A 27369-nucleotide genomic window follows, 5' to 3' on the forward strand; every position below is an offset into this window, starting at 1 on the left:
TTGGTTGTTTATATATACTTTTTGATTTATGAATAAATATAATTATTTCATCTTTCAAATTAAATAAAAAATTTAAGGGCTTTAAGAAAAAAATGTTAGGTAAGGTTTTTTCAAAATCGTTAGAGCTGTTTAGGTGCAGCATTCTTTATATCAACTGATTTTTCACTATTGCGGACATGAGGCGGTTTCTGGCACGCGCGTTAGAAGCTCTAATATAAATATATAAATGTACAATGTATAATATATACATAAAGTACGCATCGAGTTGTGTTTAACTAGGAGTTCACCGATAACGTCTTTTCGAACATTCCAAGCAAAGTTGGTTAATATGTTCATACCAACGTGTAACAGCAGCTTTAGTCTCGCCACAGATCCATGGCTGATAATGCTTTAATTGTACTTATAGGTCTCTGAAACAGAATTTTCTTTAAATTAGTAGTCTCGGCCACTTTAGGATATGTGGCCACTATATTATTTTCTAAACTACTTTGGGTAATCAATAGAATTGAACGGCATATCAAATGAAATCTTTGTTTATCTAATATTTGAAAGTTAAGCAACGTTTGAGAAAAAAAATCAATAATTTACTAGGAATTACTTTTCTTTATTATTTACCAGAAAAACAATGAATTACTTCTTCAGTACATTTTTTTTAACCAAATCAGTTTCTAAATTCAGAGATATGTCACTTATTTTATTATTATTTTTTTTTTACGTTATCTAATTAGTTATTCATATTTTATTAGTTTTAATTTATCCATCATAGGAGTTAGAAGGTCATAAGGGCTGTAGGCCGTTAGTGTACAGAAGACACTGCTGAAACGTAATAAAATATCTGCCGAAAATTAGATACCGAAAACTTAACCCAATTATATAATTTAAAAAAAGTGGGATGGGTCTCTTTCAACCTTAGTTTATTTTTGGGAATAACTGATAAAAACAAGAATTTAACTTTTTTTTTGGTTTTTAGAGAATTAAAAAAAATGTTATTCTCTATGCTATATCAAAAATTGTTAGATTATTTTATTTTTAATTGGGGGATAAATCAATAAAAAAAAATTGTAAATTGCCTGATAGATAAAAGAAAAATTTGTTTCAGAAACATCATTTTTTGACGATGTACAGTTTCACTTTCAATGTTAGTGTACTCCATTATTTTTTTCCATATTTATTTAAATTAGTTTACATTGTCTTGTATTCTAATTATACTTCTGATTAATTCAAATTATTAAATTGGCATTTAAATATATGAATTAAATAAATATTCATATCAAAGCTACCGCAATAAAAAAAGTTAAAATACGTTGGGCTCGGAATAGAAAAGCCTTGAAAGAACTAAACTTTAATCATTGGTTTAATTAATGTAGCGGTACTCAAGATAGGCAGCAATGATACAAATCAATGCGCTTAATCCTGCAGCACCGCTGTTCAATATAAGCATTGAACCCTTGCCATACAGGCTATCGACAAGCCATGATGGTTTACTAGGCAATGCTTATTACCTTACTCGCCTAGAAGGGAGCTTAGGCAGCGAGTATTCAGCGAATACCCGCAAGTAATTAGGGATGGTTAGGGATAAAGTGATTGCAGGATTGGATGATTTGATTTATTGTACTATGAAGTTTATTAAAAATAGTTAGAAACCATTTGAAAGTCGGCAAAGGTTAAGAGCATTGTTGGAGATACATAACAACTAACAGGATAGCTGTATAAAAATAATTTTTAAAAATACCTCTTCCATGAACAATGAAAACGCTTAAATAGTGTTAACTTGTGCTAATTTGTCTCAAGGATAGGTTATATAAAAAACTGTTCCCTTTTGCGTCATGCATAGGCTGCGATCTATGAGAGAATGTATTAACCCTCCGATTCCTTCAGAGTCCTGTTAGGACCCCACATATTTTTGATTTTTTTATATAACAATTGAAAAAGAAATTGAAGGCACTCACGTTCAATAAATTTTATGAAAATATCTGGGCTATTCAGAAAATAAAATATTACAGGTTCTTTTCCATAAATATATGATTTGTTTTTGGTTTTGTTTCTTTATTTAAAAAATACTTTATGGCAAATTTATAAACAACTTTGTTGTATACAAAATATTTTCATAGTATTTTTTTTTTTACAAATAACCAGATTAAAGAATATATTTTCAACAACTCTAGCTTATTAAAATAAAATGTCTGAAATAAACTACTAACTAATTTGTTAAAACTGATATTTTACATAATATTAAGAAGGTAATTAACAATAAAAGATAAATATGTGTGTGGAACTCAGATGTGTTAGAAGTGAAACTTTTTAGGTTCTAGCTTTTGTTGACAATTTTATTATTTTAGGTACATACTGAATGTTCACTTAAAAAGAAACAGAAAATTTAAACATTTACAAGAGGTACTTTCTTGATTTTTGTTTAGCAAATATCTGCATAAAACAGAATTATTTCTTCAAAGCCTTTTTTTTTTTATTTTGTTTTTAACATCATTGATTAACTCCCAAACTGATCTTGAAGCAATAGTAGTTCATTTTTTATTATTCAAACTTACTGTTTACTGTAATTTGGGTGCTATATGGACTTTGGGGCCCTGGATCCGGGCTCAGTGGGTCCATTGTGTAAAGATTGCAGTGATAACCAGTTAAAAAAAAAAATCTGGATAATATTATGTCAAACTAAAATTTTTCAAAATTACATCAGCACTGGAATAAGAATATGTGCAATAGTATACTATACTTAAGTTAATATTTTTTTCAATAAATGGATATTTTATTTTGTTAAGTGAGTAGATTTAAAAAGTAATGTGATTGAATACTTCCTTTATTTCATTTTGCCTGTTTTGTTTTTACAATAAAACTGTTTGGTAAATTGTCAGTGTTTATTTATTTTATTTTTATTTATTGTTTATACATACATATCCTCTTTATTTTCTAGTTTCTAGATTCTAGATTGAAGAGATTTCAATGGTTTAACAGAAAAGATTCACATTTCCTACTTCTGTGAATAGAAAACTTATAATTTTATTAAAAAAGGTTTTTAAATTTCGAATTTTTTTCTTTTTTCTTTAAAGTAATGTTGAGCAATACTAAATTTTTTATGATAAGTTTAAAAACATTGTTTTATCGAAATTAAAGATTTTCATGAATATTTAAAAAATTGCTCAAGTGGAGAATCTGAGTTTTGCTGTTGAACCGTTAAATGCATTATTTTGGTCAAAGAACTCAGAATTTAAGAACAAAAATAAGATGCAATAATTATTTATCTTTGGGCATAAAAACTTAATGGCGATATTCCTCATCAGGAACCCAAATCATGTTGAAGTACCAAGTTTTAACTTCCTGGGTTGGAACTGAAAAACTGGATTGAGCTTCCAAAAGAATCACTGTAATACTTAGATTTTTCATGAGATTGGTAGTACTCGGAGAGTAAACCACATCATTCAACTTAAACTTTACTGTCTTACTGTGTATGATTATTTATTATTATATTATTGTACCAGTAATTTATCACAATGGCTAAATAATTATAAACCAAAATCATAAAAACACTGTTAAAACTAATCAGTATTAAACAGTTCAGGAGCATTTAAAATTTCTTGTTTATACCAAAATGATCTTAGTATCATGTATATGAGAAAGAAGTAATTGGAAAAAATTCAATTTCTTTAAGATAAAATATTATAACAAGATAAAATTCTGTGGCTTAGAAGAACAACCAATGTTAATTTTTTTAGGTTTTTATTGTATTAAATTTTTACATTAAAAAATAATATCATCAAAAAAGTCTATGATTATTACTTTTTTCCCCCACAATAACATTTAAACATTTTATTTTCTTAAGACTTTCCATATCTACCATTAATATTCCTTATTCTGAATTTAGAATTGGGATATTGAATGTTGTAGCTCCGAGCTAAACTTTTCATTTCTTAAATACAAATGGTTGAAAAAAATGGAAGTGGTAATAAACAAAAAATACAAATATATATTCCCTAGTAAACATAAGTATCTTAATTTCTACCTATAAATATAAATTTATATAATTAACACAATCATAGTTTCATTTATCTTACTGAGAGTTATGGAAATGATTAAAATCATTATAATTTTTTCTTGACATATAGTCTTAATAAAAGTTGAATTATTCCAGTTTTGAGATTTTTTTTTTTAGCAGATGACATAATAAAAAGATGTGATTATAAAATGTTAGGTTTAGCAATTCCTACTATCAGACAAGTTTACTGTTTCCATTAATAATTTCATCCTAAAACTATCTTCTTACAAAAATAGAATATTATGATTAATTTGAAACTTTGAATTTATAATTATACTTCCATCAATTTCATTCCAAAATAAATAAATGTTGAGAATTTTGAAACTTTACTTACCTCATTTTTGGTAATTTGTAAACATGTTATTTTTCAATGTGCGAAAATATTTTATTTTCAAATAATTAATTATAATTTCTAGTAAACAAATAATACCAAATATTGTCATAAAAATAGATATATTGAAGGCTTTATAATCATAGAAACTAAATTTCTGGCTGCAAATAGCTCTTGTGATAGACTTCATAGATCCCCTACATCAGCAAAGCGGACTCTCCCCGCTTAACATATAACTAAAGTGCATATTTGTGTCTACGACTCTCCACACACAGTGGACGTACACAAACTCAGCTTAGAATACCTCAGGGTATAAGAAAGGTTGAGCATTTATTGTATATATTTTTATATTTGTACGTGTTACTCAACATTTTCCCATTCAAAAAAAAAAAAAAAAAAATAGATGCCCTAAGAGAAGAGATGTATCCAGAACCGCTAAGGTGTATTTTTATGATTTATCAGACCCCTGCTGACTAACAGAGTGAAATGCAACACACTTCCTAAAACTCAGAAACTGGCTCTCACTAGGTTCGGAAGTCAAATCATTTGTAGAATCTACAGAGCAGTCTGTAATGATGGAGGCTGTAAACAAGGAACTAATAAAAAAATCGGATAATTTCAAAGAATTAAAATGAACTTTGAATTCTTTTGTGATCAGAAAACTCGATAATTTATGAATTGTAATGTAAATAAAAAAGTTAATTTTTTTTTTTTTTATAAATTGCATTTATTGTAAAAAAAAAAAAACAGCCATTAGCTACATGAATAATAGAGTACTTTGATAATTTTTAATTTTTTTTTCAGTAATGATTCAGTGAATTTCTAATGAGTGTTTTATTCCATATTTATTTGAAGTAAAATTGTTCTACAAATATTTAGAGAGTACTAAGGGAATACTCAATCTAAATTAGTTACCTTTTTATTTTCTACCATTTTTACTGCTATATTTTTTTCAATAGATGTATAATGGTTTGAAAATTAAAGCTTAAAATAAAGCTTTCATTGAAAATATAATGTGAGAAAATTGTAGTTACGAGTACCCTTGAAGAGTAAGTTGATTTCAAAATAAAAAGTTGCTATAATTTATGAAATCAGTTATTTTTTCCTATAATGCATGTATTAGGTAAAATAACACATATAAAGGGTAAATAAAACGTAACTGGTATTTTAAATCTGAAAACATTTTCAACCTTGTAAATCCTATTCAGGCTCTATATCTGTTTTTGCTTAGAACTCAACCCTATTTTTATCCAATGCAAGATTTGACTGCAGGTTCTAGACATATTTTAATATAGATACAAAATAAAAAAGAAAGTGAGGCAGGCTTCATTATTTATCTGAGTCTTAATTTTATTTGGAGGAGAACATCTGTTTGAACTGCTTTCCTATAACCTAAGGATATGTGACATATTGTCCTATACCTCTTAGGTACAGATTTACTTATATTCATTTTTGTTTATAGGTCATCATCAGAAAGCCATTCCCAATTGACTTTATAGCTCGAAAACAACCAAATTCATTGTAGTCGTAATGGTGCTGAGCTCTTGATATTTTGGTTTTCAGTCATAAATAAAAAAAATATTTTCCTGTTTTTTAATGATAGCCATGTCCTTATTTTGTGCATCTACTAAACCTTTTTCATTGTTACACCTTGTTAAGATATGAACAAGGGAATCAGAGGGCATAATTGAGAAACATTAATTTAATTTATTAAAATGAAGGTTGGCTAGCTAATACTTATAAAAATATTTTTAAAATCATTCTGATTTTCAAAAGAATAATATTAAAAATCTTAAATACATTAAAGCCAAAGGACTTACATTAATATTGTAGTCTATGGGTTCTCGTTTGTTTCTGGCCAATACATGAAACCTTTTTACTAAGGAAAAAACTTAGTTTATTGTCAGTACAAAAAAAAAAAATCAACTACATTTTTAATGAAATATACATCTTAATAAAGAATTTTTACATCTATTTTATTTTATCAGAATACATTTATTGTAGTACCAGATACTTATATTTCTACTAGGAATGATGATTTATAATTAAATATTTCAAGTTTATTTTGCTGGAGGAATGGGATTTTGCTGCTGTTCTTTCTTGTTTTCAGCTGCGAACCTCCTCATACAAAAACCTAAAAATACAATTAATTAGTTCTAAATAAATTATATATTATTTACTAAATTTAATGTTTTTTTATGTAATGTGAAAAATTTGTATATTTAAATCATAAATAACAGAGCAACATTTATTTATCAATGATGATATATATAGGAATGGGATTTTTATAATTTTAAATATTATAATTTTTCATCACTTTAATGAAAATTATGTTGCTACCAGTTACATGACCCTGCCATCAATTAACCATTATCAACCATAATTGGGTTGGAAAAAAAAGGCGGGTGTTTCAAGACGTTAAAAAAAAAAAATCATTCAGAGCTCCATATCTTTAAAACCTATTACAACAGTTAAAGTAGAGTAAATTTGCTAAAGTATGAGCCCTAATAGAGCTTTTACGATTAATAGTTTCTGAGATACAGTTTTATAGTAGAAGTAATTTTTTCCCAAATGGCGAAAATTCTATATTCAGTGAATTGACATCGGCAAATATCATGAAAAGTACTGCTCTTACGAACGACATACTACATACAAGTTTCCATTGTATTCGCCAAAATAAATTTGCAAATATTGATTCCTCATTGTTCAGAAAAAACTTTTGGTCTATAAAAAATTAGGGTGAAATAACTTCTCTTGGGGATGATGATTAAACTCAATCAGTATTGTAAACTTTATCCAAAAAAAAACAAAAACTACTAAAACATTTGTATTGTGTCTTTTAAATTCAGGCTCAATAATTGTTAATAAATTGCATTATTTGAAATTTGAAAAATGTTAAAACAGCCAAGGAAATACTATCAACATTATTTCTGCCTTATTTTTTCTCATAAAATAATACATTTCTTTAAATAATAATTTAATTTTTATCCATTTAAGTCTCAACACAATTTATTTCGTTAGTCCGACGTTTTGGCCAATCCAGCCATCCTCAGGGACAATCTTAATACAATTTTGGAACTAAATGATTTTATAAACTCAACTTCATGCAGGTCAAAACAACAATTTATTCTTTAATGTAAAAAAATTTTCCTTCTGCTTTAATTAGTTTAATAATTAATGATAAAAGTTTTGACATAACATTAGTGCTAATTTCTAAAAATAACAATAAAAATTCTTCTTTTATCTTATTGAAAGCTGTTTCGAACCACTTCATACTGGATACAGTTATATCTTATTTTATTTATAATATTAAACACTTTCTTCAGACTGGTTAGTGATGTTTAAATAAATAATTTAATTTTTATCCATTTAAGTCTCAGCACATGAAGTTGAGTTTTTAAAATCATTTTATTCCAAAATTGTATTAAGATTGTCCCTGAGGATGGCCGGATTGGCCGAAACGTCGGACTTGTAAGAAAAATAAATTGTGTTGAGACATAAATGGATAAAAATTAAATTATTTATTTAAACATCATTAACCACCAGTCTCAAAAAGTGTTTAATATTATAAATATAATAAATTTCCTTTAATCATTTAAATTTGTTAACAATTATGAATACATTCAACATTGCTCATTAATTTCAATTATTAAAATCAATTGTTATGATGAAAAAGTTATTTATAAACTTACCATGTCTGTGAGAGGCTGAAGTACCACAGGCAGATTGCTCTTTAGACTGCTGTTTCTGCATTTTATAGAACATTTCGTGGAACTTCTGAGGATTCATTTCGTGGTGACCTAATCCATGTCCATGGTGACCTACTCCATGTCCATGATGACCTACTCCATGTCCATGGTGACCTACTCCATGTCCATGGTGACCTAATCCATGTCTCCAATGGTTCCTACCAGGACAACCTCCATGCGGCTTATTATCCTTATGGTGCCACTTTTCACCCATCATTGGAACGATGTAGAACCCCATTTGATGTGGATTAGGATCCTTGTGGTGCCGCTTTTCGAACGGGTTAGGACCCCTGTGGTGTGGATTCATGTACCAAACACCATATGTTCCGGAAAACATCTCGGGTGAAGGCTTCGGTTGATTTTCGTAGTTATTGAACAGCATTGTACTCTCTAGAGAAATTTCTTGAGTCGTTGTTCTCTCTCGACCGTGAAGCTGTAAGAACTGCCGACCGCAGCGGTGGGTGCTGGTTTTATCTGCCGACCGCGCGGTTGACGCAATATCTCGTTTACTTTTACTTATTGTTTTAAATGAATCATTGTATTGTAAATAAGATTCATGTATTATGTAGAATTGTTGCATCTAAAATTTGATTTTTATGCTGCGAAAACCTGCAGAGCATAATCATTTAATAAGCAATACAAAAAATACAGTTAAATAAGAAATAGAAAAAATAAAAAGCAAAAAGCATTTAAAGTTGCCATAAGACGATTAAAACATACTAATGTGCATGCAATAATTTCTTACCTATAAAAAAAGAAATTGTGGAGGGATTAAAAAATAAACCAATGAATATCGAAATAACCACATTTTTGTACATACTAAAAATACAGTAAAGTTGCTAATATATATATTTCTAAATTAATATTCATAAATATGATGTGGGACACTTTTATTTGTATATAAAAGTGTCCCACATCATAATAACTATTAGCATTAGCGTAATATATAAAATGTAAATGAATCATTCGGTGACATATTTTGTCATAATATTAATTACAAGATTTCAAAATTTGTTTATACGGAACCTAACGTTTAAAATATTTTTTAATAATATTTTTTAATAAACAATACAACTGCTTTGTTTCGTTGATTTCTGATTGCTTTAAACATTGAAAAAGAACCTACGAGTACACAAATTCGTTACGGATATTTTTGATCAGCTGATTGAAAAATACATATAACAAAATATGCTAGTTTATAAAAATCCTGACTCTGATTATCATCATAAAATTTATTAATTTTTGTATCCCTATATATAAATATAAAGAATAATCTTTTTTTTTTCTTTTTTTTGTAAATTTGGCCTTTTACAAGAGATTGGTGCCAACCGCTTCATACCTCTAAACGTGAATCGAAAACTTTCAAGAAGTTTATTAGTCATAATAGAGACAGTTAAAAGAAATAAAAACGACCTCTTATTACTTCCTCAAAGAACGACCGATTATATTAATTCTTGGGAGCCAAAGAAGTAAAAGGCACAGACAATTACTCCTGTGGTTCAAATCGCTATTTATTCCTGTTTAATTGAAACTTATGTTTAGCTAGAATTTTATAAATCTATCTTTCGTTCCGTTTTTACTCTATGATTATTGTTAAAGGTCATTGTCTCCAACCAAAATTAACTGTACAATATAATTCAACGACTATTCTTTAATATATTAAATAACTGTTAAATAACTAATCATAAATATAAATTAATTGTATTATGTAAACTAAAAAGTAAATGATGTAACTGAGTGGATAGCTTGCGAGCTCTCTACAAAATTTCATCAGATAAGTGCAACAATGTTGAGCCAATTGTAATTTAGTACTTGGTATGTAAACTCCTCTACCGAAAATTTAGATAAAGAGGTAAACAAAAAAAAGGGCTATTTATAAAGTACAATGTAAACAGCTATAAGGAATATCACATAAATGATTTATGTTCATGGTGGTTGTTGCATCATTCTGTAATTTTCTTTCTAATCTCGATTTTCCATGGATGTTTTTTTTATGATCCACATTGCAGATGTGTAGCAAGAATTTTAATTGTATATTTTTATTTTTTCTGCTCGGGATATAATTAACGACATGAAATTAATAAAAATATATGTTTTACCTATGCGATTCCTTAACTAAACTAGCTAAACTAGCCCAGAAGAGATATTTGGATGATTTATTCTAATTTGATCCGTTAAATTTATTTTACATTTGAAGAAACGTTTGTTAATTTTTAAAGACGCCAATAAGTTATATGATTGAAATATTAAATAATTTTATTGCGGACGTTTTATTAAAATTTAAATATTTTTAATCAAGTATTAATTTTTCTACGAATAATTTTTATGATTTCGTGAATCTTTTTCTACTAAATTTTAACCAATGAAATTTTATTGAATTGTTCAAAAAAAAAAAAAAATACCAATTATATAAGTTATGTGTTTTTTGATGCGAAAGAAGTGGATGTAATTCGATGAAATTTATATTAGACCATCAAACACTAACCTAATCTTAACCTCTCTTAAGTTGAGCTAAATTGTACGAGCCGATTTCTAAATGCAGGCATGGCGAGAAATAGGTTTACACATGCGAAAGCGATGAAAGAGGAGGTAATCAGGTAAAATTAATATAGGACAATATGCAGATTCACAATTCCTGAAAATTTCATCAGAATAAGACTTTTAGATCGATCATGCTCGAATACAAATTTGATTACAGACGGACAGGGAAAATAATTTGTTCCTTGGCACCTGGGTTTTTACATGTGCGGTCAGACTATATATATTGTTTTGTTCTTTAGATTTGATAGTAGCAAAATCTAATTATTATTTCGGAAATGATCTAAAGTCTTATTTTTTTTTTTACATGAGATTTTATAAAATATAATTTTTATAAATTAAATTTTATAAACTAGTCGCGGGTATCCTACTAGATCAGTATCTCCACTGTGTCCAGTTTACTCTGTCCTAAAAGGCCGGTACTATTTTATGTCCGCAGCGGTTCTTGTCCAAAAGTTTTCAAGTCTGGCACGTCTGTGGATAGTGTTAGAAACCAGAAGTAAGTTGTCAATTGATCGATGAATGGTGCTAGTATATTTATTTCAACTGGGTATTTTATTTGGTCAATCCAAGTATAATTCCTCATATCAAACTCTGTCACATCTGGAGATAGTTATTATATAATACTAATGAACAAGAACTGCAGTGAAGCATTAAATAATCTTTTTTTTTCTCCTGAAGATCCGTACTTAATATAATAAATTAAATCAAAATTCGAAGAATGGTTTTTAATAATGCAAGTACATATAAACTAACTAAAAACAAAACAAAAAAAAAACAACAACACGGAATAAACAATGCAAAAAAGATGTTACGTGATAAAATATTTCATCAAGGCATTCATAAATCCATTGTAACTAATCAACCAGCAGCTTTGTGTAAAAAAAAAAAACAGCGATATATAATACAGAATAGTAAATACTTGAAAACTAAAAACTTTGAATAAGAAATAATTTCATTTTTTAGAAAGTCTCATGCATATGTGTTAGTAAACTTAGTGAAAGAAAATTAATCAGCGTTTCGATTTGGAAAAATTAGAAATTGTTGATTCGAATCGAGAAATGTTTAATTAAACTCAAAGTAGAGTGGTAAGTGAAATATGTGTGATGCGCGTACAACGGATTTCATAACTGAACCAGCTGACTCAGCAATGCTTTGCTATTGCTAGATTTGAGCATATACATATGCTAAATGAACATAATTTAGCATATGTTTACAAAACATATTTTACCAACATGTATTATAGAAAAAAAGATGGGTTTTTATTCAGTGTTTGTTCTTACAATAGAGAACAGAATGCAAAGGGCACCTGCCCAACAATACTTTTAAAAACATTAATACACTTTTAAATGAAGCATATCTTTGCTAATAACAATAAACAGATTTTTATAATATTTTTCGGTTTATGTTAGTAGGGAATTTCATTATCTATCAAATGCGTGGCTATAATCTTCCAGCAGATGTTTTATTTGAAAAACTATTGCTTTTAGGTTTAAGAAGTGATTTTTTTGAACGACTTATATTCAGGATTTTTTGCTCTTTGCCAACGTTTATATGTTGAGATAAAAAACATTTATAATTTCACCTTTATAGGTATTGTCGTTTTTGAGGTACACTGATCAATACGTGAGAGAGAGAGATGGTACAGGCATGTACAGCCCGTTTTTATTATAGAGATGTGAGTTTCGTATTTATTTTATATCTGAAAAAAAGTGCTTAAAAAATGTATAGAACATAATATTACAACACTTTTATGTGATTAGTGGATTATAGTTCACCGTACAGTAGCCCTTCCTAACAGTACGCTTAACCAGTAGAGATATTGCATCATGGTCATCATCGCGATCGCATATAAACGGCGCTCACCGCTGCGGTTGGCAGTTCTCATAGCAACACGGTCGAGATAGGACAACACAGCTTCAATTTTTAGAGAGTACAATGTTTTTCAAGAAGCAAGAAGATAGTCGAAAGCCTTCACCCGAGATGTTCAACGGAACGTATGGAGTGATGTATATGAATCCACACAACGGGAGTCCTAATCCATACGAAAAGCGACACCACATGGGTCCTAATCCACACCAAATGTGGTTCCACATGGTGCCCATGATGGATGAAAAGTGGCACCAAAAGGAGCATAAGTCTCATTGGGGGTGCCATGGTAGGAAGCATTGGAAACATAAAATGGACAATCATGAAATGAATCCTCAGAAGTTTCCCGAAATGTTTCAAAAGATGCAGGAAGAACACTCCAAAATGAATTCAGATGGCTTAGTTAGTGGCATTCCAGCCCCTCACAGGCATGGTATGTAAACTTTTTCTTGGTGAAAGTTTTTTATAATGTTTGAATTTATACATTTAGTTATTTATCATTACAATCAATGCATTTATGCATAAATATGAAGGCGTTAATTTTTATGATACAGTAGCTTTAGAATAAATAATTTATTCCATAAAAAAATTGAAAAGAAATTAGCAGTCATAAATGATGTTAATAATAGTTTATTTATTATTTTCCTATTAACAATTTTCAAAGTGAAACGTCTTACTTTTTAATAGCATACAAAAATTTATAAACAATTTTATATAAAGTTCTGAGGCAATAGCAGATTTTCAAAATGTATTGGGCTGGAACATGTCAGTTCCTTGAGTATGAGGGAAAAAAAACATTTTAACAATATAATTTGTATTTTAAATAACTTCCATTGGCTTACCAAAATTCTTCCAGTGCCTAACAAAGTTTTTTATCTCTTATTTAAAGACTACTTTGGATTTTGAATTTTTTTTTAAAATAAGTAAATGACTTAATTTAAATGTGAACCTCATATTTAAGACAATTAATATAACATATACATCACCTATAAGTACTTTCTAATGTAAAAAAAGATATATTAATGCTCCACAATGGACAAAAAAAATTATTTGTCAAACATTTGATTATGGTTTGGTCAGCCTAAACTTTTCTCACTCAAAAATTAGGATTTTGAAATTCACATTGCTAATTATTATACCCAGATTTTTTAACCATTTAGTGACGCTGAACTCCATTCATATCATATAATTAGAACCAAATGAACACTCATGGTGTCCTATTAAATTTATTTATTTAATAACGTTTTGTAATAACAAACTATGAAATTGATAAAAAAAAAATTCTCTTTATGTATTTTGTTATTTTCAAAATTAGTAATAATTATCTAACTGGTTCTTCAGAAATCATTCAAATTTCCACTACCCACAATAATCCTTTTATTCCCAATTTCTTTGATTGTCCTTCCAATAGCAATTTTATATATATACGTTTTTCATTCAACACTTATGAGAAAAACTAAGTTAATAATCTGGTCTTTTTTAACACTTTTAACTTTTCCTTGATTATCATGAGGTAATTCGAATTTGATATTTATCCATATACGGAAAATTGGAATGATCTAGTTGCATCTTAATTTTCTTTGCTGTGATATCAGCTGTGTGAATAAGATTATACAAAACTGCTCTACTGTAAGAAATATTTAGTCTGTAGGGCATTCCAGCCTTCAGTTTATTTATATCTCAAAATAGATACAGAGCTGAAAACTGTAAACTTTATCTGTAGTACAGACCAAAGAAAATTTCTTAAGAACTTATTAAAATTATGGCATTAGGATTTTGGCCAAAAAATTAATTTGTTTCTAATGTGAATAAATAGAACTGTTAGCAAACTAATTCCTTTTTTAAATAAATTAATTGATCTTTTTCTACAAAATGTATTTTCCATTATTAGGTTTTTAATATAAAATTTTCTTAAATATATTAAAATATATTAAATAATATAAAATATTCTTTTCCTAAATTATGTTTAGTAAATATATAAAGTTTTCTTGAGTTTCTGGAATAACTGAATAGTTTACATGCCATAAGCATTAAATATTTTACTCGATACAATGTATCAGTACAAATTTAGCTTTATTACAAAATGTTCTTTACACATTTAAGGCATTAAAACGAATATTTTAATAAATTAATAATTTTTGAATTAATTTAATATAAACCAAGAACCGTATATAATCCAAAAAAAAAAAAAATAGATGTATTAATAAAATTTGTAACAAAATTTTATGTCAATGTTTTCATGTTGGAAAATAAATATTTTAAACATTTATAAATTAATAATTATTAAAAACAGAATTAAACTTAAACTAAATTCAGTTTTAAATTATATCTTGGTGACAAATATAATTTTAAATTATGCTTGGTTTATATCTATTTCACTAAAATTAGGTAAACATTCAGTTATAATTTACCTTAATCATAAAATCCTAAAATGCTTGTTATCATATTTTAAATTTTTGAACTATCACATTTAAATTCCATTGATCCTTTTGGAATTTAACATGGTACTGTTTACACCCCTTCTCTGTGTAAATCTCATAATACAATTGAAGTTAGCTAATTAAAAAGTATTTATTATACGTTTAGTTTATTTAAATACTCTTCATATGATGTACAAACATCGCCTTACTCTGTTTTATAATTTGTTGCCTTTTATAGATATACAAACTGCATGAGAAAAGTAAACTGCAAATGATGAATCATAATAGAATTTTAATATACTTTTAGTAATATAGATACCAACCAAATACATTTTTACCCAGATATAATCTTAAATTTGATTGATTTTAATTAATTAATTTACATTCAGCTTTTAATAAGTATTAGTAAATGAATTTGTAGATCGAGTATTCACAAACTAGACAAGTTTGTTATCATTGGTAAAATGAGGTATATTTTAAAGATATCACAATACATACTTCCATGGAACAGTATTAAATGATAAATAAAATAAGTTTGAAAATATTAAAAGAAAAAAATAGCTTCCCTTTGAAAAGTTTTAAGAAAATTGTAAAAATTAAATATTCAAGTTTTTCAAATGAATCATTAATTTAATTCATCAATTTTCACAGTTGTTCCTATATAATTAAAAAGACTAATTTAAAAAACTAATAATTTATTTATTAAAAACTTTAAGTGAAAGAGTATGCATACATACCCCCCAAAAAATTGTTGTATGTCATAGCAGGTGAAGTTTTCAGTATAATATTCTCCATCAGTACTTTTCACTCCACTATAACGGGAAAATATCATAAAATATGTTTGTACAAAATCACAATTCTAGAAATAAATTGTTAGGTAATTTATTTTGGGAAAAATTATGTCTACATAATACTGTTATTTACCTAATATATTAGAATAACAAAAAATTATTAAATAAAAAGTATGTATTACATATTTTATGTACATAAGTATATAGTTATTTATTTACTAATTCATTCTTGTGTCAAATTACTGAGAAAATATGCAATATATTTTAATTTCATAACATTTTGTATTAAAGTACTTAAAAAGTAAGCTTTATAGTTTGTTTTTAAATTGTTTTATTCTGTATCTTCCCTTAATTTTCTCAGAAAATCCACTAATAATTTTGTTTGGAACTTTAAGTGTCCATTTGAACATAATTCTATTATTGTGTATTTTTTATAGTAACACCTTCTTATGACTAGATATCTTCATTTAACTGACAAGATCATCTTCTCTCGGGGTGTGTGAAGTTTCAGTGTAATTGCAAATAACTCAATTGTTCTTCATAACAACTTACATACATTCTTCCCCAAAACATTCAATATCACAGCACAGTTTACTTCATAACAATTCTAAAAAGCTGATTAGGATGGAAGGAGATATAAAGTGATGATCTTAAGCATATTACTGATGAATTCAAATTAAAACACTTTTATTAGCATAACACCTTTTTTTTTTTTAATCATGTTTCCATGATTGAATGAGTTTTAATTTTTTTTGACTCACAAAAATAATTAAATTAAACAATGAGAAATACTGGTGCCTTCTACTGAATAACATGAGAAGTAATCATTGGAGCAATAGATTTCTTGTATGAAAGGAAATTTTTATTTTTTTACCATATAATATATTATATGTAAGTTCAATTTCCCTCAGGATGAAGCAACAACATTTTTCTTTAAGCCCTCCGATAGTTTAAATGAATTAGGTATCTAAATAAAAATGTAATTCATTTATACTTATATTATAAAACAATTTATTTTTGTTTAATATATATTAAATTATATATTCAAAACTAATCGAATTATATTTTTCAGGTTTTTGCTGGAGAAAGTTCTCACCTGGAGGCAAAAATGAACAACAAAGATATCCTAATCCCGAATATTTTTTTGAAAAACAAAGTCTTCATTCAAATATATATTAAATTAAAGAATTTATTTATACTATTTTTTATTTATTTATTTTTTTTAATTTTATTTTTTTGTTTCATATGTTAAGCAATGTTGTATAAAATTTGTATTTATAGAAAAAGTGATGTATTGAAATAACTTCTATGTGATTGTACTATAATTGTGATTTTTTATTAATTAATAACTTTAGTGTAACAAATGTTTGAAATACTTCAAAATAAATATTTGTAATTTTTTTATAAATTCTTCTTTCTTCAATCCTTATTCTTGGTTATAAATAAATGTGTAATGACCATTCTAATTAGTTAGGTTTTAAAAGTACTTATACAAAATTGACCAAGTAGTTTAGTGAGAAACTTTAAGGAATTTACAAAATAGAGAGAAAGAATATGAAAATCATCTCCATTTTTTTGTTATTATCTTCCGAGAATAATTATGGGAAAGGAATGAATATAGTTTAGTTACCCCTTTTATATACCAGTATAACATTAAAAATTTGATCGAATTGAATAATCTGGTCATTGTAAACTCTGCTTAAATATTTATTAAGTAGCCATTAAATATTAAATCACAAAAGAAATAATAATTTGGGATACAGAATTAAAGGAAAAGAAAATATTAAGAAGTAATACACTCAATTGATAATGTTTAATATAATAGTAGATAAAAGATGAATAACTAATAAGCATTAGTTTTGCTTCCTTATATTTAATTATATCTTTCATACTCCACTTCTTTTTCTGTAAATCTGACTTATGGACTATTAAATGGAAAAAAAAGAAAATTTCAATTCTGGTAAGATTAGCGGAAAGACATTTGAAGGTTAAGAAGCTCAAGCAAGAAAGGATTGTTGGAAAGGTGCAGTGTTCAAGAAAGCTAGGGATAGGTCAGATTGGAAGCATCTCATTGATGAATTTAGAATTAAATTAACAATGGAGAATGGGAAGTGTGAGGAAAGAGTATTTTAAAGGAAAGTGCCAATTATTATCTAAACTGGGCAATCTTTAACCTTTCTTATAAATTCTTTAGTTGATAATCCAAGCATTAAACAAGTTAATTATATATTGGAGTATCATGTTACTGACATTATTAAATATGATACTACTGAAATTTTAAAACAGTTTTCTTCCTATCTAAAATAATTTCCACTAATTTGAAATTTAAAGTAATTAAAAAATAAATAAATAAAGAGACATACTTGTAAATTTTCAGTTTTGCAGTAAGGTTAAATTTAATGTCTGTTACCTTTTTTCAATAATGAGTTTATGATCAATATTTTAAGTTTTTTAATACGTTTCATTTGAACTTAGTTCGATGTTTATTAACTTAAAAGTTTAAAAATTCCTTCTTATCCTTGTGCACCCTAACTTAAATATGATAGCCTAATTGATTGTGGTTTGTTTTTTGTTCAAGTATTCCTAGTATTGTGTTCACATATACATACATTAACATATAAATTGCAAAAAAAAATGTCATCATAGGTTTGATAAATTATTATCCTTCGGAAACAAACAAAAAAAAAAAAGGAAAAATTAGCATTATTGATGCATAAACACATCTCAGGGAAGAAATGGATTAAAAGGTTCTTAGTATTGCATTGCTGATAAAAAGGTATTATCATAGACATATGGTGTTAACAGAATACAGTAATAATTAATGTTTAGCTTAAAAGTTATATATTTGGGAAGGATAAAGTTTTTTATTTATTACTTTTTTTTTGAGCTTATGAATAATAGAATCCAATAGAAATGGATAATATATTACAGAGCATTTTAAAAGCACCATGAGTATTTTCATTATCCAATAAAAGAAAATAACAACATGGGAAATAAGTATTTAACATTTTTATAGAGTTGTGATTTGGAAAGAAAGCAAATGCTAATTAAAAATAGAATATCTATGCTGTATTTACATATTCCCTTTTAGTCCATGATTGTCTATTTCTTGGTGAAAAAGTTTAACGTTTTAGTAAATATAACTCAAATAAACATTGTTGGCACCCAGCAGGATAATTTTTTATTTTACCTAGAAATTTTTCATTATCTTAAATAATGGAACTAGATTCAATAAAACTTATTTTGTACTTGTTTGAATCAGATATGGCCAAGTTTTATTTTTTTAACGTTTATTAAATTGTATTTTTTGTCTAAGTAAAGTACATAATTAAATACAAAAAGATCCTAGCATTTTTTGAGGAAGGGAGGATCCTTTAATTTGGATGGAACAAACAAAAGCAAGTTGGCAAATGACAAGACAGATATGCCTGGGAGTCAGGATCAAATGGCAAGGACCACTTTATTCTACAACCCATTGTTAGCCTAAAACAATGGTTCTCTAATGTTAATACAGTGCTAAATAGGAAAATTATATCAGTATTAACAAGACTGAGGATTAACCATGGTTGTACAAATCATGGACTTACATTGATTGGAGTTAGAAAGACCAATAAATGCTCCAGATGCCACTGCAGATGCAGCACTCTGTGGAGGATCCTTTTCACGTGATCACTGAATATAAAAAGTACAATGGCATTCGTGTCAAATATCTAGATATACATAGTATTCTGACAAAGAATACTTTCCTCCAACGATAGGCTCAGTTGGACAGAATCATATTGCAGTCTTTCTATGTTTCTAGGAGGAGTAAAAAACAGAATAATAAAAATTTGGTATTATCTTTTAATTATTCGATTTGTTAATTTTGACTCACAGTTTAAATTGTTGTTTTATTTGAATCACAATTTGACTATATTCTGGGTTGCATAACAAGAGTCTGGAGAAAAAGTGTCTCTTATTCGACCTAATTTTTTTTTTGTTTATTTTAATGAATACTACCTATAATTACTATTCAGAATTAATAAGCATAGTTAGGAGGAATACAAAATGGTGGCTGTTTCAAATTGTTTAAAGAAAATTATTTTTCATTCCGAGCTCCATATCTTTGAAACTACCTACAATAATAGAGCATCATTTAAAGTAGAGTACATTTGCTAAAATATAAGTCCTAGTAGAGCTGTTTATGTTAAATAATTCCTGAGATGCAGTTTTTTAAAAATATACCATTTCATAAAATATATACTGAAAAATCAGTAGTTAGTGAATATATTGTGGGAAATCTGTATCTCTGAAACCATGTGACATACAGATGTCTATAATATAAGCTCTCATGATTTGGTTGGGGGTCTCATGTTGCTGGTTGGGGGTAAGAGAGGAAATTTATAAACCACACATAATTTTACAAAATCATATTTATTCCATCTTTATTATACACGTACAAAACCTTGCAAAAATATCTTCTTTTTTTTAATGTAACAATTAAAATTAATTTATTATTAATACAATTTTAAGAAAAAAGTTCAATTAATTTATTATTACACCATTTAATATTTTAGTATCTAAATTAATTTTTCTTTTTTTTAAATTTTCAATCAGCGTCTTTTTTGAGTTGGAATGTCTTGCCCCAGAGCCAGCTCATCAATAACCAGTTATGTTGGAGATTCTGCAGCTTTTATAGGTGACATTGCACTCCGATAAATTCACTTCCTCATTTTTTTTTATCTCCTTCTACATGCAGGCTTTACCTGTAAAAAAAAAACAAAAAACAGTGGTTAAAAAAAATAGCACCAAGGATATTTTCTAATGCAAATTAAAAAAAAATTAATTGTATTTGACCTGAATGAGGGTCACCATTAAAAATTTTTTTTTAGAACTACTTCATAGAAAATGTATCATTAAATCTATGATCATCATTACTTTCAGTTTTCTTTTTTTACATTTTCTTTTCTTTAGATACAAATTATGAGCTTCAGTTATTATTTTCAGGAGAATTAGAAATTTAATTCCAAAAACATTCGAAGGTGGGATTTTATAAACCTTTGAAGGACGTTTTAGATCTCTAATTGCTAAAAAAATTAATTTTTTTAAATGACTAAAATAATATGTTTATAACTTTTCTCGAGTTCTTTGATAATAAAATGAATGACAGCAAGCCACAATGGAGGGGTTCTAACCTCAAGGTTAAATTTGAGTTTATCTGCCAGTGTAGTTATGTCCATGATCAGAGGTGGTTGTGTGTGAGAGAGAGGGAGCACATTAATATTTATGAGAGAAATATTTAATTTTATGCCTTATATAAAACGATCCAAGTTTTCAAACTCTGTTGATCTGTTCATATCATAAAATAATTAAATTTCTAGCATATATCCCAAGATTTTAAAAATGTCAGAAATTCGAGAGAGATAGAATCGATAGTTTTGTTCTTGATTTCAAGTTTGTCATGAGGAATTCGAAATTTAAATGATTACTAAAATAGCCATGTATTTAATGATTTTTTTTTATATTAATTGGTCTATCAACGATTTTAATTGGAATTATCATATGAGAAAACGAAAAACATCAAAACTTGAAGAATATAACATTTCAATTTCTTTTAACGAAATAATTTACAAGTTAAAGTAAATATTGTTTTTCATTGAGCCAGTAGCTTATCTTTATTAAGCTTTTATTATTAATTATTAATTATAAATGTTATCTTATTTCAATCTTTTACTATTTCAGAATACTAATGTTCTCGGTGTCAACTTACATCCCATAGACGGAGATCGGTCTTTTCTCATGCGATGGTGCATTTTGTGGGGACCCATCTTGTGATGGCCCATTTCAAATCCAGCCCACGCCCCATGACTCTTATGCATCATATGGCGTCCCATTCCAGGCATCTTGTGTGGATGCATTCCGTGATGACCAAATTTATGCTTCTTCATCATATGATGGTGAGGTCCATGAGGTTTATGCATATGATGTCGCATTTTGTGCATCATAAGGGGGCCCATTTTGTTCATTAAATGCATCATGTGGTGCTTCCTTCCATGTGGTCCGTGCATCATTCCGAACATCATCGGGAAAGGCATCTTGTGCGGATGACCCATACGCTTGAACATCTTGTGCATATGCATGGTCTACTGGAGAAAGATTCAAGGCTACAGAAGAGCTGGTCCTACCTCGAATACGCTACTGCCAGAACTGTGAACGCAGCGGCTGGTGGCTGCGGTTAGTAGCTGCGGTCGTTGCCCACCGCGCCGGCGCAATGCTCAGTTGCCGACCGCGCGGTTGGCTGCAACGCAATATGTTGACCTTGATGTTTCGTAACACTAGAGCTTTCGTCACAAATATTTTTCTTTGCAACATGTGGTGCAATATTGCGAATCTTGCTAAAATATTACTGATATGTTAATTCTAAATATGTAAAGTAAGTAAAGAAGTAAGTCCCAACTATTTTAGGAAATATCCCATCCCAAGAGTCTCAGACTCACAGCCTGTACGAGGAGGCCCCTCACCCCCGGATTTTAAAATAGTACCATTTAGAATGAATATTTCATAAGTAACAAATAAACATTACAGGTAACCTTAAAATACCAAAGGTAGTAAAAGGTAACACCCAACACGATTTATGCCTTCTTTTTTTTCACAGTAAAGCACTCAATAATTCACTGTTTCTTTTCTGTTTTAGAGGGATAGGAAAAAAAAAACCTAGGCAAGTGTCTCATCTATGATTTTTTTTTTCCTTTACAATTGAGTTTGGAACGTTATTGATCATCCATGATTAAACTTTTTTATCCTAACAAGATGGGAATGACTGAAAGTAACACTAGTGAAATGAGTAGTGGGATTTTCCACAATAATACTCTGATATTAATTTTATTAATGATTAGACAATAAATATATTTACAGATCCAGATCATCTTTTTCTAATGTTATTTCTTTCGAAAAGTTGTTAAAAAATAAATAATGAGGTGTAGATAGTTTACCGTAGATTAATGATTGGAGAAGTTTGTCGGGGGGTGCGGTCAGCAAAGAACAACCTAAATAAACAAAACCATATTTATTTATTTTATGCCGACGTTTCGACCTGAGTTTCAGGTCTTCATTAGGGCTATAGAACAAAAGTGATAACACCAACATTTAGAGAAACATAAAATTGAAAAGGAATAGTATACAGTACAACTGACAGTTGCAGGCCTACCTTCTACGCCATAACCCCTGATAAAAAACAACTATAAATACAGACTGAAACTCAGGTCGAAACGTCGGCATAAAATAAATAAATATGGTTTTGTTTATTTATGTTGTTCTTTGCTGACCGCACCCCCCGACAAACTTCTCCAATAATTAAAAATAAATAATTTTCAAGTTTTAACCTGATTGGTTAAATAATTTCATTCAAAATATACCACAATAACGAATACGGAATTAAAAACTAGCTAGATTCTATTTAACATTTAAGATAGATGTAATGGATACTCGTACATGTTTTATCTCGATTAAAAACCATCATCTATCTAACAACGTGACAATAGGAATTCTAAATACAAAAACATCTGATAACAGAAAAAGTATAATTCAGCTCTGCTGATTATTATAACCTAATTTTCAGAAACAGATATTTTGAACTGAAATTTATAGTAGTATTGAGAAATACTCCCAGCTTTGCATTTTATTTATTTATAGTTTTTTTTTTATATTATTGCCATCCGCATACAAAGCGTAATCACAGAAGAAATTAAAAATTATGTAATTGATACTAGTAGTTAATACAAAATTAAATGAAAATTTCACTATTGATAAAGCTTTTAAAAAGTTGAAATCAATAAAAGAAATTAACGTATTGTAAAATGAGGAATGGCTAAAATGGATTTATTATTTTATTTTTCCAGATGCAATGTCGTCCACGTATAATGGAGCTTTTGTTTTCCCGGACCTAATATTGGTATATTTTCTGTTGTTTTTTTTTGTACCTATTTTATTTAATTTATTTTTCAATTATTATTTGTATAGCGTATCGATTTTCTGAAGGTTTTGTAGAGTCATTTCGTTTTGCTAATTTTTAATGAATCTAGAAAATTTCTGATAATTTATTTTGAGTATTAATAAATAGCTCCTGAATATGTTTAACAGCACGTTTCAAAAATAGTTAAATTGTGTTATATCTTGGATTTTAACTGATAATTATAACAATCATCCCAAGAGCTCTGATTGTAAAGCTAGAGTGCATTCATGCAAATGGACAGATTCTTTAAATTTTCGATTATATTTGTAAGGCGAATAAAATGGCTGAAAGCCAATTATTACTTTCAAATCACCATAAAACATATCAAACAGTAACACTAAGTCTAAGCCATCGAGTAAGGGTTTTTCCGATTTCTTCTACAAAAACAACCAATCTTAAAAATCAGACAAAAATAAATAACTAGACTTAAGAAAACCCAGAGCGACCAACACATCACAATTTTACAGGGTAGCTAAAATGATTCTGATTAAAAATATATAACAAATAATTGATATTTCATCCGATTACCGTCGCAGTATGAGTACCAGGCGAGAATGTGGGTTTCAAAATTGATGTTGAACAAAAAATGTATGTAATTCTACAAATGGATTAAATTAATGCACGTTTCAATGAGTACTATGCATATTTCCAGTTGGTATATAGTTTAGTCAAATTGTCTTAACTGGTTACAAAAATTAAGATATCTTCACTTTTTTTGTTATGCACCCCTTGCCTGGATTGGTGGAATGTGTCCAGAAATCCGTGTTTTCTAGTTTCTTCTAGCACCACAACCCACCACCATATTTAAAGATCCCTAAATTTCTAAACTTTTCCTTATTTTTTCCAAGTATCTCCAACTGCATTGGTCTAACACTCTAATTTTTATGGCAATTCAAGACATTCTCGGACAGGATTAATTTTATCTTCAGAAATACGTATAAGATTCAACTTCAGGAATTGAGAAATCATAAAAAAATCAACGCACTATTAACAGAGGTTTATGATTAACTTAGGAAGCATTAAACGTGATTAACTTCGTCCTCGCTCAGTCGGACTATCTCCGTTTGATGGAAGAAGAGAATTATCTCTTCTCGGGAGTTCGTTTACGAGTGAAAAGAGGTTGTGGGCTTTAGGCATTTCACGTTGGAAACGGCTTTACCATCCGACATCGACGTGCCACCGGAATAAGAGGAAGCTGACCCAGACTGGAGACCAGGAGATCCGGATGGATGCAAAGGACTAAGTGTAGCCCCATCAGTTAGGCGCTGTACAGTAATGCTCAAATATTGTTCCGAAAAAAAAAATTATGGAACCCCTAAAGAATTATATAATAAGAAAATATAAAAATAAAGAATGGATTATTGGCAGCAGTGGCATATGCAAGCCTAACGCACTACCCCACTGATGCCTCACCTCGTATGCCAGAATTGGTGAGAAAGAGGACTAAATAAAAATGCATGATTTTTTCTCCCTTCGTCACTTCATTTATTTTTAGGAACTTTGATGTATTTTTTTGGTTTAATATTTTAATTAAAAAATGATCTCTTACCTTATAGTATATACCTTATAGTACCTCTTGATTCATGCAATTTTAGTTAAACTTTGGTTTCGTCTTCACAAATCCATAAAATCAAAAATCTTATCTGCGTTACTACCTTTCTTAAATCATTGAAGGAATTTCATTAATTTTTGGCGATTAATTTACACAGTAATTACATGCTGCTTTTATATACTTCTAAAGTCTAGCGGAATTTCATTTTTGGTTGGTGCCAATTGTAACTAACACACATTTCATTTTAAAGGTGTTAAGGTTTTATCTTCTAACTTTGAAAAATCCTATAATGCAGGAAAAATATAAAAAGGTCATTTTGACATTAGAGGCAAAACACTAGGTATTGTTTAATAACTAGATTTAATTATTTCCACCAATTCTCCTATTTAATTCAATCAATTCATTCATTTTTTCACCAATCAACTTTCTATAAATAATATTTCCATATATAAAATAAGATTAAAAATAAAAATTAACATTAAAACTGAAAATGATTATTCGAGTCAACACCAAACAGGTGCAAATGGCCACAGGATGTGACAAAGCAATTTGTAAAATAATGGAATCTAATTCTATTGTGTCAGTGTTCTGGTTGCCTGCATATCAATAAAGCTGGTTTTTCTGCCCAGAAGTTCTCTGACTTTTTATTTTACAATTCTGATTGAATACTTGACTACAGGATGTACATATCTAAGGAGGATGGCGAACGTTATATGACTTATAATGTATTGCTGTATACTGCTCTCTACTGATTCACAGATACAAGCGGACTTCCATGTGATAAAAGGCCTAGGCGTTTAGCAATCTGTGGCAATGACTTGAAAGACATCATCAAAGAAGTCGACACCTTGCAATGATGTGTCAATTGACCTTATAGAGAAAATGGACCCAATTAAATTAATTATTACTACCTCAAAAAAATTATAGGCCGCTACATTATTTATAATAAAAAGAGTTAAAGTGCTAACAATGGGTAGTTTCTCTACACACCTGTAACACTCCAGTTGAACAGAGATCAAATTTTCTAAATGTATTATAATGTACAGTTGTAAATATCAATAAATAAATTTAAAAAAATAATAATAAGAGTTATCTCACTCTTATGAAGGTTATATTTGGCTGCGGTTTTACAAGGAAAAAATGAATTTATTATTATTATTACGACTCCTCATTTTTATTTTGTTTTTTATAGCTGTGTTTTTTATTATATTACTTATATTTATGCTTACATGTCTAAAATCTACTTTTTATGATAAGGACTAGACTCCTAATAATGTATTAAAACATATTGAAGGTACACCCGAGTGGGTATTTGAATAAAATTTTATTTTGTAAATTGTTTATTTCCGTAGGAGTGTTTATTTGAAAGAAATGATTAATGGTCATTATGCGAACTTTAGGATTAATGGTAGTTAAAAAAATCTGCTTCATGTAACAGTTTTCTAAGATCATATAAAGATAGAATACATGTTATATTCGTCATGGATAATTTCATATATAACTTTTTTAGAACGTGGAAATAGTTAAAATTACCATTAATATGGATAAAATATGATTTTTAAAATTTAAATTACAAGCAAAAAGTACTCCTAAACATTTGATTAATTGCACACTACTTAGGGGTAAGTTGGATGGTTGATATTAAAAAAAAAATTAGCATAATTTATATTGAAAATTGCATTGAATATAGATTGATACTTATATTGTAAATTGAATATAGATACTTTGCATTTATCTCTACTCAAATTCATTTTATTGTGATATTACCAGTTTTCAAGATCTTAAAATTTTGTTGAAGTTGTTTACAATCTTCTAGTAACTTATTAATCTTAAATATTGTGAAATTATCAGCAAATAGTGAAAACGATGAAGTTACAAGCAGTTCATCATTTATATACATTTAGAAGAGAAAAAGATCAAGAATTGAACCCTAGAAAATGCTTGTAGGAACAGAAGAAATGTTGGAGAAAAAGATAACAGCCTACTTGTTGAATTAAACCAAAGCCAGGTTAAAAGAGGAACACGGATATCCAAACGAGAAATCTTATTAATAATAATGGAGTGATCGACCATATCAAATG

At 28.2% G+C, this 27369-nt stretch overlaps 3 protein-coding genes across 3 annotated transcripts; 1 reads left to right on the forward strand and 2 right to left on the reverse strand.

Annotated features, from left to right (window-relative positions):
- Window positions 1–6334: 6334 nt before the first annotated feature.
- LOC106679220 (uncharacterized) lies at window positions 6335–8586 on the reverse strand. Its single transcript, XM_014418232.2, has 2 exons — window positions 8072–8586; window positions 6335–6513 (listed from the first exon to the last, which is right to left on the reverse strand). The coding sequence occupies exons 1-2, from the start codon at window positions 8508–8510 to the stop codon at window positions 6440–6442; spliced, it is 513 nt and encodes a 170-aa protein (XP_014273718.1). The 5' UTR covers window positions 8511–8586; the 3' UTR covers window positions 6335–6439.
- Window positions 8587–12155: 3569 nt separating this feature from the next.
- LOC106679219 (uncharacterized) lies at window positions 12156–16947 on the forward strand. The gene is made up of 2 exons (XM_014418231.3): window positions 12156–12968; window positions 16819–16947. Exons 1-2 carry the CDS (start codon window positions 12605–12607, stop codon window positions 16923–16925), a joined length of 471 nt encoding a protein of 156 aa, XP_014273717.1. The 5' UTR covers window positions 12156–12604; the 3' UTR covers window positions 16926–16947.
- A 3193-nt stretch (window positions 16948–20140) lies between these two features.
- LOC106679237 (uncharacterized) lies at window positions 20141–22082 on the reverse strand. The gene is made up of 2 exons (XM_014418256.3): window positions 21496–22082; window positions 20141–20491 (listed from the first exon to the last, which is right to left on the reverse strand). The coding sequence occupies exons 1-2, from the start codon at window positions 21863–21865 to the stop codon at window positions 20475–20477; spliced, it is 387 nt and encodes a 128-aa protein (XP_014273742.1). The 5' UTR covers window positions 21866–22082; the 3' UTR covers window positions 20141–20474.
- Window positions 22083–27369: the final 5287 nt, after the last annotated feature.

Source organism: Halyomorpha halys, unplaced genomic scaffold (assembly GCF_000696795.3).
Source record: "Halyomorpha halys isolate HHAL.00 unplaced genomic scaffold, Hhal_1.1 Scaffold185.1, whole genome shotgun sequence".
NCBI classification, from domain to species: Eukaryota; Metazoa; Arthropoda; class Insecta; order Hemiptera; family Pentatomidae; genus Halyomorpha; species Halyomorpha halys.